Source organism: Cyclopterus lumpus, chromosome 10, assembly GCF_009769545.1.
Source record: "Cyclopterus lumpus isolate fCycLum1 chromosome 10, fCycLum1.pri, whole genome shotgun sequence".
In the NCBI taxonomy this organism is placed as follows: Eukaryota; Metazoa; Chordata; class Actinopteri; order Perciformes; family Cyclopteridae; genus Cyclopterus; species Cyclopterus lumpus.
In genome coordinates, this window is record NC_046975.1 from 21,245,102 (window position 1) to 21,263,723 (window position 18,622).

General features: G+C 42.7%; 1 protein-coding gene across 1 annotated transcript in view; it reads right to left on the reverse strand.

Moving 5' to 3' along the window:
• The window catches only part of fstl5 (follistatin-like 5), a 159,167-nt gene that overhangs the window by 18,591 nt on the left and 121,954 nt on the right, over window positions 1-18,622 (reverse strand). The window contains 2 exon segments of the mRNA XM_034543006.1: window positions 7,582-7,716; window positions 8,497-8,658. Of these exon segments, the coding sequence (XP_034398897.1) occupies window positions 7,582-7,716; window positions 8,497-8,658 (297 nt within the window).

The window sequence follows — 18,622 nt, forward strand, 5'->3', positions numbered from 1 at the left end:
CATGTGACACATGTTTTTAATATTTGTGGACAACAATGGAGCTTTTTGGCAATATTGTTTAGATATATCAGGCGCATGGCTACATAGAAGATAAGTATCAACTATTTGTCTGTTCATAGGATTTGTAGACCATATGAAATGACACCTGCCTTATCCAGTGTGGATAATTCCGAATCATGAGACATTGTGAAAGCTTTTTTTTTTTTCCTTCTCCACTTTAAAGCACAGTGAGTTTTAGGGGGTTAGATAGAAGGTCATGAAATTGTAATTCTCAGAGGGTAATTACAGGATATATTTATCTTCCATGATTTGCAAAATGAAAAGGAAGATGATTTATACATTCCAGGAGGAGTATCGAAGGATCTTTTTTGAAATATTTAATGTCTAATTCAAAGTGGGTTTTTTTCAAAGCATTTAAAAAAAATTGCTTTTAGCAACTTTAGCATATTTTTGAAGGCGCTTAAAAGGTTGAGGGCTAACTTCAACAGTAAGTCCCCCGCAGTACTTCTTACAGTCAGGTAGAATAAGGAAGCTTTAAAAAAAACAAGGCTGATTGCAGTAGAATTAGAGCTGGAAGCCTGTGGAGGACCGAGTGACGGCTGAATCATCTCCTCCAGAAGAAAAAGGAAAGTATTCAAAAGACGTGACACTTGAAGGAAAATGTACCCAAAAAAAAAGTTACTGGAGAAACATCGAAGCTTAGAAGAAAAAAAAGCTGTCTGAGCTCATCAGAAATAAAAACTGCAAACGGATACATGGCTCTCTCTCTGTAAACATTTATCTGTGCAATGAATATGAATCAACAGCGATGATTGATAAAGCCAGCTCTCTATTATTTCATCACATAAGAACACATTATAATGGATTGTAAAATTAGGAGGACTACATCGATATTACCTGTGTGCAAGTACTGTTTTCCAAACTGTTTCATCTCACGTGGAATAAATCCCGGTGATTGATTCATTTTACAATCTTTTAGGTATTTTTTTGTGTTCCCGCTTTGTCCTCTCCGCTCTTTATGTTTCTTATCGATTACTACTTTCAAGAAATAGGTACTCCTTAGCGTCAGTCTTTTACAGAACTTGTAACCGGGGCTTAAAAAAGGCGTTTAAAAACCTCCCGCTAGATTTTACAATATTCATTTCACAAAGCCGTTAGCATGAAACTCAGTCGACAGGCAGACGGCGTGGATAGCGTTGACTGTCTGGTTCGGGAGCTCCTCGTTGCTGACAGCGTGTCCAACTCCGTGTGAAAGCCCACCGGGACGAGGAGGGACACGTCTGATGGCAACACGGACGCTTGTTTTTGGCACCGGCTGATCTTCTCCATTCGGAGGATATGGAGCAGGCGGAGGAGAGGCGCGCAGAATAAAAACGGGCTTTGTGCAGACTTTGGCGCGGGAGCGTCGGTTCTTATCCGCGTGCCATCGAGGCCCGGGAGATTGCAGGGTTTTTGTTCCAACCAATCACTTCACCAGCGGATTTCAGTGATTAGATCTTCCACTCTGCCTGAATTCAAATAGCGCCGCGTTTGATTGGAACAAAAGCCGAACAACTGTTAAACGTCCGCACAGAAAATGGTTTAGAAACACTGCGGAGAGTGTGGAATAAAGGAGTATGTGGAAGATATCATTCGGTGTTAAGGAGCATCAAGAACACCGTGTGTAAAATAGAAACCGGTTGAAATTGAGGGCAATGATGGTAATGTGTCTGAACGAGTAGTTACGTTTCACGTGAAAGACTTCAAACGTCCCAAACGTGATGAATTAGTCTCGTTAGCTTCGCGCGACGAGACGAAACGATCAGATCTGGATTCGGGATCGAGAAAATGACGCTTCAGATACCTAAAAATAATAATAATCTCAGACCGTCGTAAAAAAAAAAAAAAAGATGAAGTAACTGACTCGTGGCCCGAGAGGAGAAAGTCTTACTTTTCAGCCCACTTCAGTTGTCAAGTCTTTGGGTTCCTGCTGAGGTGTGTGAAGGTCATGCGTTACTTACGGGCCTCGACAGTGAGTCATGCGGCTTTTGAGTAAAGAAAACAGAAGGAGTGAAGCAAAGACTGGTACGAGTAGGTTATGAAGCATAATTATTTCCCCGTCCGCCAGCTGCTTCTTAGAAAGTTGGAGAGGAATTTTCGTTTCTCAGCTTGTGTTCCCACTTTTTTTTATATGTAGGTATCCAATTATAAACTCACAAAGTTACATAAACCTCAGCTAAGCAGTTAACTGTTGGCCCATCATCAGCATCCACGAGAGGCGCGACATCTAATGCGACGTGGTCATTAATTAACAATATTCACACTGTAAAATTTTCCCCCAAAAAAACTCATTAAAATCTTAATTATTTGCACTAGTTCGAGGGTAAATGTTCGAGCGCGAAATAAAATACCGGCGCCGCTGCCATGTTGTGTCCTCTACGCCAATTATTCTCTTAATGAGATCCAATTAAGAAGGAAATAGCCACACGGTGGAACTTTAATCTCGGGCGACATGCAAACTACTCATAACTGCTCAGTACAAAAACCTACATAATAAGAATAAAATGAAAGCAAATTGAGATCAATTCCTGAAAATCGGCACTAGAGAGGATGATATACTCCTCTGAACTTCTATAGTGAGACTTCCTCTCACAATGTCAGTGCTAGGAATAATTCTGGAATAATAATTCCTTCATTGCTACAGAAGGGCACTCAAGTTGAAGAGGGCACCGGGCCTCCTGCTCGTTGCCCGTATAAACGCGCCGCCGTGCCTTGAAGGTCCCTCACATGAGGCGTGAAGTGGAACGTAATGTGTAGAGACTGCGTGGATCGGAAGAGACCGAAAGCAACAAGCGCTCGTCCTGACTCTCGCGGATCCTCTGACTCTGCAGAAAATAATTGGCACGTTGTGAAGGGCAGATATTTTATGCCAGACTGCCGGTGACAAGACTCCCGTTAAAGAGATCTCAGACTGACTGCTCGCAGTTTTTCCCCAAAAACAACGACGAGAAAAACAATTCACTTTCGCGCACGCGAAGAGAAAATGTTCCTCGGAGGAGAATTCATAAAAAAATAAAAATTATTCGCTCATCAGGTCGTGTTTTTTAGTTCATCTCCTGCTTAATATTTTTTGACAACTGGCTTAGTTCGTCATTCGGCCGTCTGAATGAGAACCCCCCGGGGGTCGCGGGTCATAAACACAGTGATTTCACAGAATGAGATCATTACTTTCCACAAAGTGGAATTTTTCCCGAAACACATTTCCAAGTATAATCGCGACGTGTTATTTGAATCCGCGTCTGTTTCATATCGGAGGTATTAGATCCGGGTCTATTCAGCCATTCCGACGATGCCCGCCAGCATCTCGACATCCGGAGGATCGGAGGATGAAGCTTCCTGAACTAAAAGGTAAATGCCATTTGAAGAACATGCGAAAGAGAACCAGAAGGTCTAACGCTTGAAAATACATGAGGGCAAAATAGTTGAAAATCATCTGGCAAGATGAAAGTCGTTTTATAGTTTACAAGTCAATGGTTATGCATGATTTGGGGAGTTGCAATACATTAGACATAATACATTGTTGTATATGTTTTGGGTTTGTTGTGGTTAAGGAGCGACTTTTGGTGATTATATTATCTCCAGATTTTTGTTCCCCTTGGCATCAACCCTGAAAGCAACACGTGGAAGAAGCTCTGCTCCTGGATGGAGACGGGAACGTCGCTGCCAGTTGCTGAGCTCTGCAGGTCTGAGCTGGAAGACTTTCTACTAAACCTGCATGATTTCATCTGACAACAAGCATTTAGAATACCTTTAGAGAAACAGCCAATCTTCTCGCTGATGGTCTCGTGTATTTATGCAGGTCACATAGAGTCATTCGATTTGGATAGTTTCATTAAAAGTTAAAAGCTTCTCACAATAACTTTAAATCATTAGTTCGTAAAGGTTAGCTGGGATCTGGGGTGTATTGCTCTATGGGATGACGCAGAAGCTCAGTGGAGGATCTGGATAATATCATCTGTAAATTTAGACTCAGAAGTTGTAATTTTGAGCCTCCAACGCCGTGTCTGATTCTCTTTCAACATCAATGGTGCACCTTCTGGCTACCCAGAAAAATACGAGCCAAATGATGCCGATGGATGCAGAAAGAACAACGATAACTTATATAACTTGGACACTTGAATAAAAAGTGGTGAATTTCCCCTTTAAATCCATACAGAAACCCACCGAGTGAAACATTGCATACGGAAATGAGACAGAAGGATGATTTCGGGAACAGGTGAAGTCCGACCCGCTTGCCTAATTGCTGATGTTGGCTCTGTCAGTGAACGTCATTACTAATACACCAGTTAATTCCAATGTGAAGTGGCTGCGTTTGGCATCTGCTTCCTCTCTGAGGTTTTCGACATGGCTCTGCTCCATCATGTGCTGGACCCCATTTCCAGGAAGGTAAAAGGCAGGAAACCGACCAAGTGGAGACGGGAAAAGAGACTCAGATGGAAAGTTCAATGCTTTACTTCACTTTATTTACCGATAAGCATACGTACAGATTTTCTGTGTGGTCCAACTGTTGTTACTGGAAAAGCTGAGTGCTGATGCAGACGGTGCATCGTAGCAAACAGACAGAGAATAATGAGCGAGTGACCTACAGCCGAATCAATCGTCCTCCTCATTATGTTTTTTTAAGGTCAGGTTACCTCGGAAAAGAACAACATGGAGGAAAAAGAAACATTCATTCGGTATTCGATTCAGGGATAAAAAATGATATTCTATCCTATCAAACAAATATGTGTAGTGACAGAATGTTCCGGCTCTGATTTAATGGTTTTATCTGTATTTATTATTTGTATTAATGTAATTTATATTGAATGTATTGTATTGGTATTATTGCATAGTAATTATTCTTTATGTGAAATGTGTTATTATGTTAATGCATTTGTTGTATGTAAAGTAAAATGACCTTGAAAAAGTTATTGTGTGTGAGATTTTTAAATCAGCATTAATCTTTGGAATAGTTCTTGTATTTATTTAATTTTTTTCCGACAGGAATCAAAACGTTGGACGTTGTGAAAAAAAAGAGCATAACTTACATTGTGCCTGTGAGAAGATATGCAGATATTTCACAGAATATGTGAATGTTAATATCGATTGTGCCGTTAAAGTAAACGCGTTCACCAACAAATGAACTGCGAGCAGGAACTAACTAGCTAGCTGGTGTTTTCTGTCATTAATATGTTTGTAATATCTTGTTAAACACATGAATGGGCATTCACGGGAAAAACTAATCGCGTTGTGAGCTGAGGAAGTTTCTGGCGTCTGAGCAGCTCTGGCCCTTAAACTCTGAAGTATTGACGGCGGCTGGCAGCCTTCGGAGGAAATATCACCCAGTCGCCCTTTTATTGGAGAGCCTAATAAAAATATCTGTCCATCTCCAGTGGATAATCAAAAGCCAAGACCATGCAAATGACAGGAGCGGGGGGGGTCGCAAAATAAAACTGCAGCACTCTCACAGATTTAATACGTTTTTGTGCTTGTTTGTTTCACCTTCTTATATGAGAAGTTGCATAAGACTCACTTTCTCTCTGAATCACTCCGACTTATATGATCGTTTTTCACGCCTTCATACAAGTTCATTGGAATAAAAGTACAGCTCCATCACACGTTAAAAAAGACATTTATGAGCATATTTTGGAATCAGTAATTAATTGTATGTATATGCATTCGTGCATACATTTTAATTTTTCTGTAGTATTTGTTCTGCAGGTTCTTTTTCATGCTTTATGTACAATTGCCTTTGTGTATATGAAATGTGCTTTAGAAATAAACTGGCCCTGAATTAATTAAATAATTGGGAATGACTTTAGAAAAGATAGACGACACTAAGGCAAAATGGTTAAAAAAAAAATTCAACCCAACACAAAAAATGACATTTCACGACTCCCATTTGAACTAAAAGACTGGTGAGGGAGTCTTTATTTCGGGAGGTGAAGGTTTCAGAGGTTGGCGGCTGCAGGCGCTGTGAGCTGACACCAACCATGAGCCTCAGGCTCACAGAGACAGCCGGTCAAAGGAATATAGAAAGTCGCCTTCTACTCGCTCACTCGTAGTCTCTGAATGAAGGTGGTGTTCTCGTAGGAGAACCACAGTCACTCCGGTATGCAGTCAGTCAGATATTCGTGCCACTCTACGATGGCTACTACTTTTGTTCCCCGCTCTACCTTTCCTAATGTAAGAGTGCAGCCACGTCTGTCCATCTGCTGACATCCCTTTGAACTCCTATCCTGTGGGGTTGCTCACACCAAAAAAATAAAATAAATAAAAGGGTCTGCAATAACCATCTCCCAGCACTACTTTGGCCTAAGGTACAGCTTCAACAGCTTCAAGAGCTTCAAAGCGGACGGGTGACTTCCGAACTCGGCGAGCGCGATCCTCTGATGAGGAAGTGGCGATCCGTGGAGATGACATCAGAGTGTGTTAGAGGTGTTGAGGCGGTGCGCACCTGATGTGTGTGACTTGACTGCAAAGTTGCTAAGTGTGTTGTTTGGGATCCTTAATTACCCCAAAAAAAGGGAAAGAACGACGCACTAACAACTGGCCTTGAACCCCAAAGACGGATTCTGACATTTCGGAGAAGGTCAACGTTAATTACCGCGTGAGACTCTATTCATGGAGTGGGGAGGGGTGGGGAGATTGTTTGTGTCTAAAAAAAAAAGCCTCCAAATTTGAATAAGAAGGTTACTCGTGTCACAACCCTAATGTTACACGCTTACATATTGACAATGCCAAATACCACCACAATCAGTTAAGCGCTGTGTGCGTGACAAACATGTAAAGTGACGCAGAGGAAGCAGTGGTCAGCTGACACTCATTTTAATAATAAAACAAAGTTTAAATTTAATATTATTATTAATTTATTGCCAAACATTCCCCTGGAGGATTAGCACTTTTTTAATATATTCTTATATCTACTTTTTTTGCGGTTTTGTACCGTTTTTTAAAAACGTAATATATTATTACTATTTTTTTATGTTTTTTTTCTCTCACTGTTTTACATATTATTTAACTGAACATCAAAAATTAATGGATCAAGCAATAACACACATTACGGCTGCAGCTAATGATTCCTTTTCATAATCGATTAATCTGCTGATTACATTTGGGAATAATTAACTCACTGTTTCGGGACAGAATGCCCATCATAATTTGCCACGGTTTTAAAATGCGGCTTTTTGTTTGACTATCAGGCCAAAAGAAAAAAAGCTGCATATCATATGTAGGAAATCAGAAACAGTGAATTTATTTTCGGCCCTAATTAATGAATCGGACCTATCGTTTCAGCACAAATAACAAATCGCAGCGCTCGTGTACACCAGCACGGAGCGGATGAAATATCTTCCTGAGTGGATCGATTGGTTGCATGAACAATTGTTCCTGCTTCCAAACCAGGAGATGAGGAAAATATAGATAGCGCCACCATTATCTCCCTCTATCCCCGCACTACAGGATATAAACTATTAAGAACTGACGGGATTAATTATTAAGAGCTCCATTTGCGTGGCTCTTATCATCCCGCGGAAACAGACGAGCGTCGTGACTTATACATACGGGTTTTGCGCGCGGAGTCCTCCACAAATAGCGAAGAGATGTCCTCGTCCACGCCGGCATCGTTCTTGGCGATGCAAGTGTAGGCGCCGGTGTCTTCAAAGTGCACGTTGCTGATGTGCACCTCACTTCCATTAGCTGAGAGGAGCAACAGAGACACAGAGAGAGCAGACAGGGATTAAAGGAGACACTCGTCTCGCTAGCATCGCTACACCGTTGCTTAGCGGCTCGCTAAGGGGAGGGAGAGGTTTGTTTTTTGGGGAGTATTAAACAACAAAAAAAGGCAGGTGTGTGGCGCACGTCTGCCACCTTCGGTGAACACCGGTGCACGTCGAAAGGCTTTTTGTCTACGACCTCAACGGAAAAAAAAGCATTTGGCTTTTTGCTGTTAATTGACAGAAGAATAAGGCCATTTATCCGATACTGTGGCTAGAAAATAAAACAAACGTGTCAAGCTTTATGAATCTCTTGACGACCTGAATTTACTCACGCTGCAAAGACACTCACAACTGAAATTGGCCACGGTAAACGATGACGTCCGACCGAGACAATCGGCGAACACGGCAGCATCGTTCAGCTCGTGAAAAAATAATATGCAAGTCGACATTAAACATTGAAATACGTGACACGGTGAATATGTTTTTTTCCTGTTTTTGAAATATACCGAAAAAAAATTTCAGTTAAAATTGCCCTATTTTTTTTAATTAAAAAGATGAATATCATGAGCAGTAAGGATAGCAATAGTCATGTCACAAGGTACTTATCATTTCAAAGTGCTAGTAGCAGCAAGTGTAGCGGTAACAGAGTTAATCACAGCAGTGCTATAAATTATAATGGAAGCAGGAGAATTGCGAATAATAAAAATGATAAAAATCCACAAGCGGAAATGCAGTGAGCAGAACCCTCTTGACTCGGTACCTTGCAGGGTGAGCTGTTTGGACAGCTTGGTTGTGATGTCCATGCCGTTCTTCAGCCAAGCCAGCCGGGGGCTGGGGATGCCCTCGGCGTGGCAGCGTAGGCCGGCGGTGACGCCCGGCTCCCGGGCTTGGCTCTCCGGGTACACTCGGATGACGGGAGGAACTGGAATACGGAGGGAAGGAGGAGAGAGAGAGAGGGAGAGAGAGAGTCGCCAGATGAATAAATGCGATGCAATCCCACAACGCTGTGTCCTTAAGTACCGCTCGAGGAGTGAGGCGACCTTATTGAACGAGAAGTTTTGAAAGAAGACGCCAAGTCCTGAACTTATGGTTTGGTATTAGCGTTGCTGAATGCTTTTAGATAAGGTTACCGCGCTCTGCGAAGCCAAACAAATCAGATAGATAAATAAGGGTGATGGGTTAGGGGGGATCTCGGTTCGGCCATTATTGATTTTGCTTGGTGGCCGTTGATTTTGTGTTACCTTTTGTTAGGAAGGAAAATGACAAAAACAACATAAAATGTGTCTGACTTTACACATTTGTGCACATTGTGCCACCATCATGCTGGAGTTTCACTTCTTTGCCCTACCCTGAAGCAAAAGCAAACAAAAGATCCTGCGTAGTGTACTTCCGTGAGCCATAAATCAACATAAATCAATAAAACACACAAATACATAAAAAAAATACGAACGTATTCAGCTGCAGAGAATATATGCCACAGGTTTTGCTCGACACCCGGTGGCTAAATTGTTAAGAGTCTTGCTCCATAAAACATGGACAAAATATCAAAAGAATGAATTTGAATAATCCTTTAAAGAACGACGCCTTCTCCCGAGTAGCGTAAACAATGATAAAACATTTTTTTTTTAAAGGATCGTATAGTATCTCTGAGCAGAAATACTGACTGAAACTTGTGACGGTGACAATGAACTGAAAAAGGAAAAAAGGCCCCGCGAGTCGTTTGCCCCAACAGCCCGTCGTCACGCGCGAGATGACGACCTGGCAACCGGTTCTTTCCTATCTTGCCATCTTGTTTTGAGCGAACCCCCCTCCGTCGCCTCTGTGGCCCAAATCGGTGTCCTCTTCTGTTCCTTCTTCTTCTTTCCTGAGACACGAGCGCAGGATGGAGGCGGGGCGAGCTTGGCAGAAGCAGAAGAGGTCGGACTTCCTGCCGGGCGCTGCTGGATGAGAGGAAGTCTTCACTCCAGCCAGGTGAGTGAAAACCAACTGGAGATTGTTGCCACGGCCATCTGGTTGCCGCGGTACTCCCCCCGGGGGGGGGGGGGCTTTTTCGGCTACCAGCGAGAGTGGGGGCACCGAGGGACCCCCCGCGCCACTCAGGTTACTTTACCAATCGCAGTCATCGCGACGGCCCTCAGCGGTAACGAGGTTGACTGGATGGAGCCCACGGAGACAATTTAATCTTTTGAGTCAAGATTATTACTCACACTTTAATATCCTCACAGATGCCTATACACAAGCATACAGAGTGTGTGTGTCATACTGTATTGATAATTGGAGTCATATTGAGTTTCTTTTCGAGCTTCTAAAATATGTGATACGCTGCTCTCTTTTGTATTAAACAAATTAAGTTCAATCTTTTGGGATTTGAATTTTCTTCCTCCTTTTTTTACTGTTAACAAGGTCAAATTAGATTTTGGGGTCCCACATCCACAACCACCTGCTCATCAACAGCGTGGCTCGAACCGGACTCCCTTCAGCACCTCATTAATAAAACCTCTAAGGCAATCTCAACAAAGTTGCATTAATTGGCTGGTGGAAGTAAAGCAAAATAGATCCGCGGGACTTTTAGTCAAAGAAAAAGCTGTATCACTGCCACAGTGGTCAGGAATAGGTCCGACACTTCACTCTGAGGAAAAGCTGCAGCTCTCACATGCAGTGCAGTAAAAGTAGTGCAGATTCAAAAGAAAAAAAAGTATTACTTCTGCCGAATGCTCGGTAATTCAAGCACTTTTGAGCCGAATTGAACATGATATTTTTCCAAGAAAACTGCTTTTAAATCCCAAAATGAGACCAGCTCACGTTTGAGAACTCGACATGGATGACATTACAGTTTATTACCGTCATTTACCGGGTTTTTTTCTCCTCAGGAAGGCGGTGAATAGTGTGAAGGAAGAAAACTGAATGTAGCTCAACCAGCTGCTAAACTTCAATGGTTTTAATACACTCAATCATCATTATGCCGATTACCAATTCAACTAGAAATACGTGCAGGATGCAGGTTGTATTGCTTTAGTTCATATTTGTATTCATATATTTCGTGTGTTTTTCTAACCTTCAGAATCAATCTAGAAGCAGGTGCTGAAAAGGCGGGACACGGGGGGGGGGCAGGGATCTTATCATCAGGATGGTCTTTTGTTAGTATATAGAAATGTATTCTGATGCCGTGGAGACTGATAGAAAATAGATGGCGGCCCATCGAGCTCACGTCTCATCTCGTGCACCTTTTTGAGTAAATTGCTTGTGAGCTTTGAGAAGATGGAACTGGTCGGCACTTTGCGCTGACGATCTCCTATCAGAGCTGCAGGGGTCCGATAGGACAGAAGAGGAGTGGGTGCAGGGTGAGGAGGGTCGTAATTACACAGTGTGTAAGTGCAGGTGTAATCAGTGCTGTGAATTGGTGTACAGGAGGTTGGCTGAGCTGCAGCTGGGTCCTCTGTAGGGTTTTCATGGACCTAATTCAACCAAACATCTGTGGTGGGAGGGACACCCGGCCTTGCAGAACTTCAATGGCCCAGCCTAGTTCCCTCAACCATCCAACTGAGGTTTCCACGCAGTTCAGTTGGCATAATTGCATCAGTAAACTGTGGAGCGTTGTTTAAATATTTGTACGAAAAGTGAGCATATTTGGGTAAGCAGACAGCTGTCCAAAATGAGTTTATTTAAAAGATTATGTGTCATTAAAAAGCTAATAAGTGATAAGAATATGGACTACATGAATATGAAGGGAACACATGTACATGTTCTTAGCAATTTGGTTTGGCATTTCTATTGCAGGCACAGAAGGTACAGCGTACTATATATATTATATACTAATACTATACTCTAGTTAGTCTAATTTCAGACAATTTTTCCGAGTTGTTTGGCGTGTTCATGTATCTATTTGTGGTTGTTTCCCATTGTTGAGAACAAAATTGACCAACCAGAGCTAAACTAAGACTGATATGTGAAACTGTGAATGAGATGCACACACCTGTGAAAGTTGTTATCAGTGGACTCTTAAATCTGAATATTCCTCCTCCCCAGCAGCGCTGCCACTAACCGGCCGAGGGAACTATAAATCATCGTACTTTTCGCCACACTAAAGTACTTCTCGCCCGAGTTGGATCGCCCTTGAAAACCTCGACCTTGTGGAGATTGTTGCGTCTAAAAAGGGGGTTTTAAACGCGCTGAGTGGTGTGTAAATTGAGTCAGAAGAGGTTGAGTTATTAAAAAAGGTAGAATACGTGGCCCGAGTGCACGGTGTGAGAGCACTAATGCACGAGTATCACTTTTAATAAACATCAATGTTATCTCCACTAAGTGCTGAATTCCTGCCTTTTGACGAGTGCTGTTTAACAACGGAGCTCATCGCGTCTCACACAAAAGCGGCGACGCCACCGTTTGCATTGTATTAGCTTCTTATAGATTTTCCTGTCAGGTATTTGCTCTGCATACCTTACCCACCACTCTACTGTGAACATGTGACTGCTGTCTGTCAATTAGGGAGATGGATGTGTCAGAGAGCCGAGTAAATGAGGAGCCGCGGTCTTTCCCTAACCGGCCGTCTACAGAGCTCAATAAAGGCGACTTCTAGGTGAAGGCCCCTTTATCTAAGAAAAACCTTGTGCCAGTGAATTCCCCATGCAACCATGAATATGAGAGAGAGAGTACCAGTCTATTACTGGTATTAAAGTTTCAGCCGGTCGCTAATAGGGGTCAATAGAGCCTTGTGCATTATTACATTACTGCTTATGGTAGAATGAAAGAATGACAATAATAAAATCGATTTTTATTGCAAAATTGTTTTGGAAAAATAAAGAGAAACATTTAGAATTCGTTGGATGAGTGCAAATTATGTATGAAAATAATGGAAAGTTATACTTCATGTGTGTAATTAAGTTCGTAACACATCTGGCTGATATCAGGGGGATCGGGATCGCTGTTCTTAGTTTAGAATAAGCAGTTTGATTGGATTGGATAAGGATTGAGATGGCTTTATTGCCGGAAATGGAATATAATATTCACAACTACAAACATCCTTTGTCCTGAGACACATTGCATAGAAGAACCACCCCAAGAAAAAAACCTTTAATGGGGGTAAAAAAAGAGGAAGAAAAGAGATCCTTCCCTCTTTGAAGTGACTCTGCTTTCATATATTGATATTCAACGCCATTAAATGATAAAAGTGAAATGCATTGATTACGTTATTGAAGGCATTTTACAAGGCTTCGGTAGCATGCAGTATTCTGCTTGAAGACATAAATAAATGCTCTCGCTCCTCTCGCAGTACATCGGCATCTTCCTCTCGGTCCCTAACAGCCTTATTAGCTCCAGACAACCATGAAACTCTGCTTTTTCCCTCTCAACACGAAAAGTGTGTTCTCTTCCTTCTGAACACACGTCACTTACACTCTCCACCACATGTGCGTGCGTAAACTCCATTCCCAGCGTGCAAATCACCATTTCCTTTTTTCCCTCAGCCGGACCAGTCGAGAAAATGAAAGGATGCGAGTCTGTAGGTGGGATTTTCTCTACTCAAAACTCGATTGAGACGAGATGTGAGAGAAGTTGCATTCCGATGTGTTTCTGAGTGTCGGGAGAGCCGCTGCCAGGATGAACCTCCCCCCCCCGAGACAGCATGGCTGACAGCTCCATCACAGAAGCTCCCCAGCCAGTCGTCAATCACCCGGGCGAGGCTCCCGTTGGGCCATGGCGCGCTCTAGAAGATGAGCAGGCTGTGGAGCAGACTCCATGGCAGGAGACCATCACAGTACTGGGAGATCACCAACGAGCTGTTCCAACACTTTAAATCAAACTCGACACGAGTGTGAGGACTGACCAGGTTGACCGTGACCGGGCACGCGGTCCCGCACCGCGCTCCTATCACACAAAACGCGCCGTGGCGAATGCGCTCACGGCTCTATGAAAGAGCTTCCTGGCACATAATAATGAGCCAGTGGATAATATATACATATGTATTGCATTTTAAAGAACTGTGTATGGTCTTTTTCTTTAAAGAAGCGATGCACAATCACCAATATCAACGAGATATCTATGGAAATCTAAAGAGTCAATTGGCATGTCGAAACATTTATGCTACATGTCGCGATATTTAAAACAAGCGGATAATTAAATATCTCTTTAGGAACGGATGTAAAATGTACTGTATGTATGTTTTTTAGATGGAGAACAGCTTCAGTTCATCGTTCCAAGTGGTGCGCACTTGGAATCCTCCACTTGAAAAGCTCCACGTAACATAATATGGCTGCGGGTCAGATTCTAAGTACTATCACGTCTTTTATTGAATATTGTGAGTCACATTTGGGAAGTTGGAACCATTTTTTTTTGCTTGAAGAGAAAAGACGAGTCAGTTATCGAGTTTCTCTATCTTTCGCCGTGTTGTTTCCCAACCCTCCCAAACAAAACCATGTGGAAATATCCCGACAACCAGCTCAGCAACCCTGGAGAATGAGACGGTCAAGCCTCGGTCACGCACTCTGGCTCTCCGCTACGCGTCCAGGTGGGCTCGACCACTGTCGATACACGAAGGTGATGTTATCCCAGGTCCCGAGTGCCAGTTGTGTAGCGAGGGATCAGCACACCACATCCAGCTAATTTAGCTAGGGCTTACACGCTGGGCATTCTCACATTACCTCCCAGCGAGGCTCCACAGGTACATGTCTTTAATGGTAACCCTGACAACGTGTCTGGGTTACAGAGGCACACAACCCCCCCCCACCCCCCCACCCCATTCCCCCCACCAGGATAAAGTGGTAATCCTCCAAAGGGTATTGCTAGATCATTCTCAAAAACAGTGAGAGGGCAATAATGAATGACAATGACGAATAACTGCACATGTATAGCGCATCAGTAATGCATGTGTTATGCATCATTAATGTCTGCAAACAGCTAGAGCCATCTCTTGAAAGATGATGCTGCCAGGCAGAAGTAAACACAACATTAGGACCCATATTGTTGCATTTTACCCATCAGAAATACTTCAATTTCAAATTACGTTTTCAAAATGAATGCAGCTTCCCAGAGTGGAAAAATAAATTCTTGTTTTTTTTCTTCTTTGACGTCGAGCAGCAGAAGTGGTTGGTGTGTTTGATGATTCGACCAAGACATTCATTAATTTACCCACAAAAAACAATTTGTTTTCTGCTAAAGTGGCTGGAGAGTGGACAAACTTTGCAGCCCCAACTACAAATTAGATGCAACTTTATTGATTCCTGTGGGTAAAGCGGGGTCACGGCAACAAAGAACGGGCTATAGATCAAACAAACAAAACAAGAGCAGACGTGGCGTACTGCAGATAATAAATAATCATAACAAAATGTACATCTTGAAGATAATAGTGCAGGCGATACAAAGGAGGCTGACGGACGATACACAAAGTCCACGAGGGACATTTTGATGAGTCAGTGTGTGTGTGTGTGTGTGTGTGTGAGAGAGAAAAAGACCACAACTGCTGAATGGTCCTCCACACACAGTCCAACCTTGCAGTAGGGAAACCTCTCTGGGAAATCAAAAGTTACCCGAAAGAAAAACCTCAACTCTAAATTTCATCTGCTCTTCTGAATAAAACTGAAATTACTGTATCGCTCTCTTGTCATTCTCCTGTGGCCTCCGAGTGATGGACAGCGCTCCGAATCCAGTTTCTCAGAATTACTCGTTCAGCTGTTTCCTAATTGAGTTTTAGAAATTGTCAGTCGTCATGGCAGGGTGATAAGCGGGGTCCTCGGAGACTTCACCCAGACTACGAATGGGAAATTCATAGTCTGCAGTAGAAAAGGTCATCTGGAAGTTTCGGTTTCAATTACGACCAAAAGTCACAGGTCTCATGAGATCCGCCCGGTTTCCGTAAACACAATACTTGGTTTTAATAAGACCTGTAGATCATGGCAATTAACCTTGGGGGTAATCTTTTTGGAAGAATGATAATGAACTGTCTGTCAAATGTAATGAAGACGGGGAGCTATCGGCATCGAACGTGGTTTATTCACATTCAATTCATTAGTACCCGAAAAACAGGCTCATTCACACAAACTCGACCCATCGGCACGCCTTTGCCCTCTCCGTACGGTCTCTGTTTCAGCATTCGCATTGGCAGGTTCACCATACTGACGACTATCTCAAATGAATGAACACAAAACTCTTCTCGGATAACGGGCATCGAGACGAACTTAAAGCGCAGGCCTTCAGTCAAACAGATGTGAGGTTACGGGTCCAACGTGTGGGACAAACACATGTTGAGCAGAGCGACTGGACTACAAAGCAAACGTGTGAGATCATTGCTGCACTTCCTGGTCTGGTAGAGTGATCCTGTAGGAAACATTGGCAGTGACAGATTAGCTAGTGTAATGACTTCTCTGTTTCCAAAAACAAGATGCATCAAGATGACGCCGTTTCTAGCAATTGACGGGACGCAATTCACAGGTCAAAATTTAACAACGGTAAAAGCAGTGGTGTGTAAAGTACCCAAAAGCAATACTTGAGTGAAAGTAAAGATACCTTACAGTAAAAGTGATATTAAATGTACTTATTGAAAGTAAAAGTACAAGTAAATGCTGTTAATAATAAAGCAAAGGGTCAGCATTTTGAGAATGATGAAGTTTATCCTTTTAAGAGCTGTGGCCAACGTGACCAAGGACAAGGAGTTATGGTGAACATAATTGGGTTGGCAGTGATCCATCCAGCAGCAACAATGTTCAACATAATATATATATACTTTTTGCATCTACTATGAACTTATCATCATAATTCTCAGAAAAGCAATATGACACTATGAAGGAGTTGCGTTTATAAGTATGCTCATTCCGACTAGAGGAGGTAGAGGGCAAATGCATAATATTGTGGGTCAGTGTTTCGAGAAAGGACCCCTGCCTTGTAAACTCATGCGGGCCTGATTTGAACACAATAGGCAAAGGTTTTGCTCAAGCTGAATCTGCAAATTGGGCGACTGCTACCATCGTAACCAGATCTGATCCACAAAATTATTCAAATAAGCATGATCAATGCTAAAGCAGCACCGAAAGTAACAACCCAGTCATAAACTTGAAACTGACAAATGTCCCGTTCATCTTCAAAAGAAGTTGGTTTTCAAAATTGGGAGAATTCAGTCTCACGTTTTTTAAGGCTGAAGACTCGTCCTGCGGTGGTAAATAGCGTTTCACAGGCCGCTGGGGCTGGTAGAGGTGTGTTCAGCTTCACAGACTGCTGTGTGCACGGCTTGCTCACATCGACGCGGTTCAAATTATAATACGGCACTTTTTCGGCTCCTGTCAATCCTATGGTTTGGTGGCTAGCTAGCGTTAAGTTGGCTAATGTTAAGTTGGCTTACATTAGCCAACTAGTGCTGCAATGAGTATAGCTAAGATGACTCAAATCAACAATCTCACAACTGTCAACACTTCCTCAGCTCACTAACTCGCTAGCGGTCTGTCTACTACACTAATGGTGTCATTTGATTGACGATAGCTAGCGAACGTTAGCCTAACATACACCACGTCACCCTACCCCGCCAAAGATACACTCCAATCCGGCGTTGGGCTTGGTCACCACCGTCGTTGGTTTTGCGGAAGAAGCAGGTGCTTCCATTTCTGCTTCCATCATGTAATAAGTCATCTTCTCATGTAGTCGCTCGCTAGCTAAGTTAGCATCACTGGGAATCAAAAGATCGCGGCTTTGAGAGCACTTGTTTGCAATTGCGCAATACCGAGATTAACCAATGATTTCACTTGCAAGCTAGCACCACTGATTCAACCTGCTTGCTTGGAGTCTGTGTTCCATCACAGTCCCCGACGTTTGTCTCATGATTACGTTTTTTCTAAAGATAGATTTGATTTTGTAGCGAGTAACGAAGGTTTCAGGGGAAATGTATCGGAGTAAAAGTAGAAGTGAAAGTCAGCAGAAATATAAATAGTAAAGTAAAGTACAGATATCCACAAAAAAAAGACTTAAGTACAATACTATCCACCACTGGGTAAAAGAAATGAATAATTTAAATTCAGCAGTCTTTTGGGCTGAAATGAAAGTGAATGAGTAAATCAATATCGACAGACGCGGCGGCCGGCGTCACTGTCAGACATTGTTATTTGTTATTCCAGATCGGTTGTCAGTCTGAGGGTGGCAGGTCTTACGTAACACGAGCCTGCCGGAGGGGCAGACGCCAAGTGAAGAGAGAGAGACAGAGTTTTCCAGTGATGGACAACGACTGATAACCCTCACTGTGAAGTATTCTGCAAGCTGACAGTCGCGCAGTCGGGCGTGCGACGCGGCCGGGAAGGAGTGCAGCGATGGTGGAAAGCTCGCCGACTTCAGTTTAGGTTAAGGCCCACGTCTTTTATTTGGAAGTCAGTTAAGTTGACGCCCGTTGGAAGCTGGTAGAGCCATAAGGCTCAACTTATTCTAGCAGCATTACACACTAGAGTGCCCGCACCGTCACAATACTCCACTACACTGAAGGCTGCAGAGACCCTCAGCTCCTTTAAATCCAGACTTTTCTGTTTGCTGTTGCACTTTAATTGAATTCAAGGATATCAATACATTTCTGCATCTCACTAGTGTATTGTATTTCTTTAACTGCACTGCAGCTTTATTCTATTTCTTGCTTTTTTTAATCTTTTAATGAATGTTCTTAATTTCTTTTGTTAAATCTTGTTTTCTTTTGCATTATGTTTTGAAGGTTTTAATGGTTTTATGTGAAGCACTTTTAATTGCCTTGTTGTTGTAATGTGCTATACAAATAAACGTCCCATGCCTTACCATGAAAAAGAAGAGTGGCTAAAAGGATACGTAAGCAGCACATGGCAGACTGCTCTCTGTGCTTCCTTGTGTCCACATTATTAAGGAGGGCCATCAACAGCGATTCACAAAGACACTCTGCTTTGAAGTACAGCTGG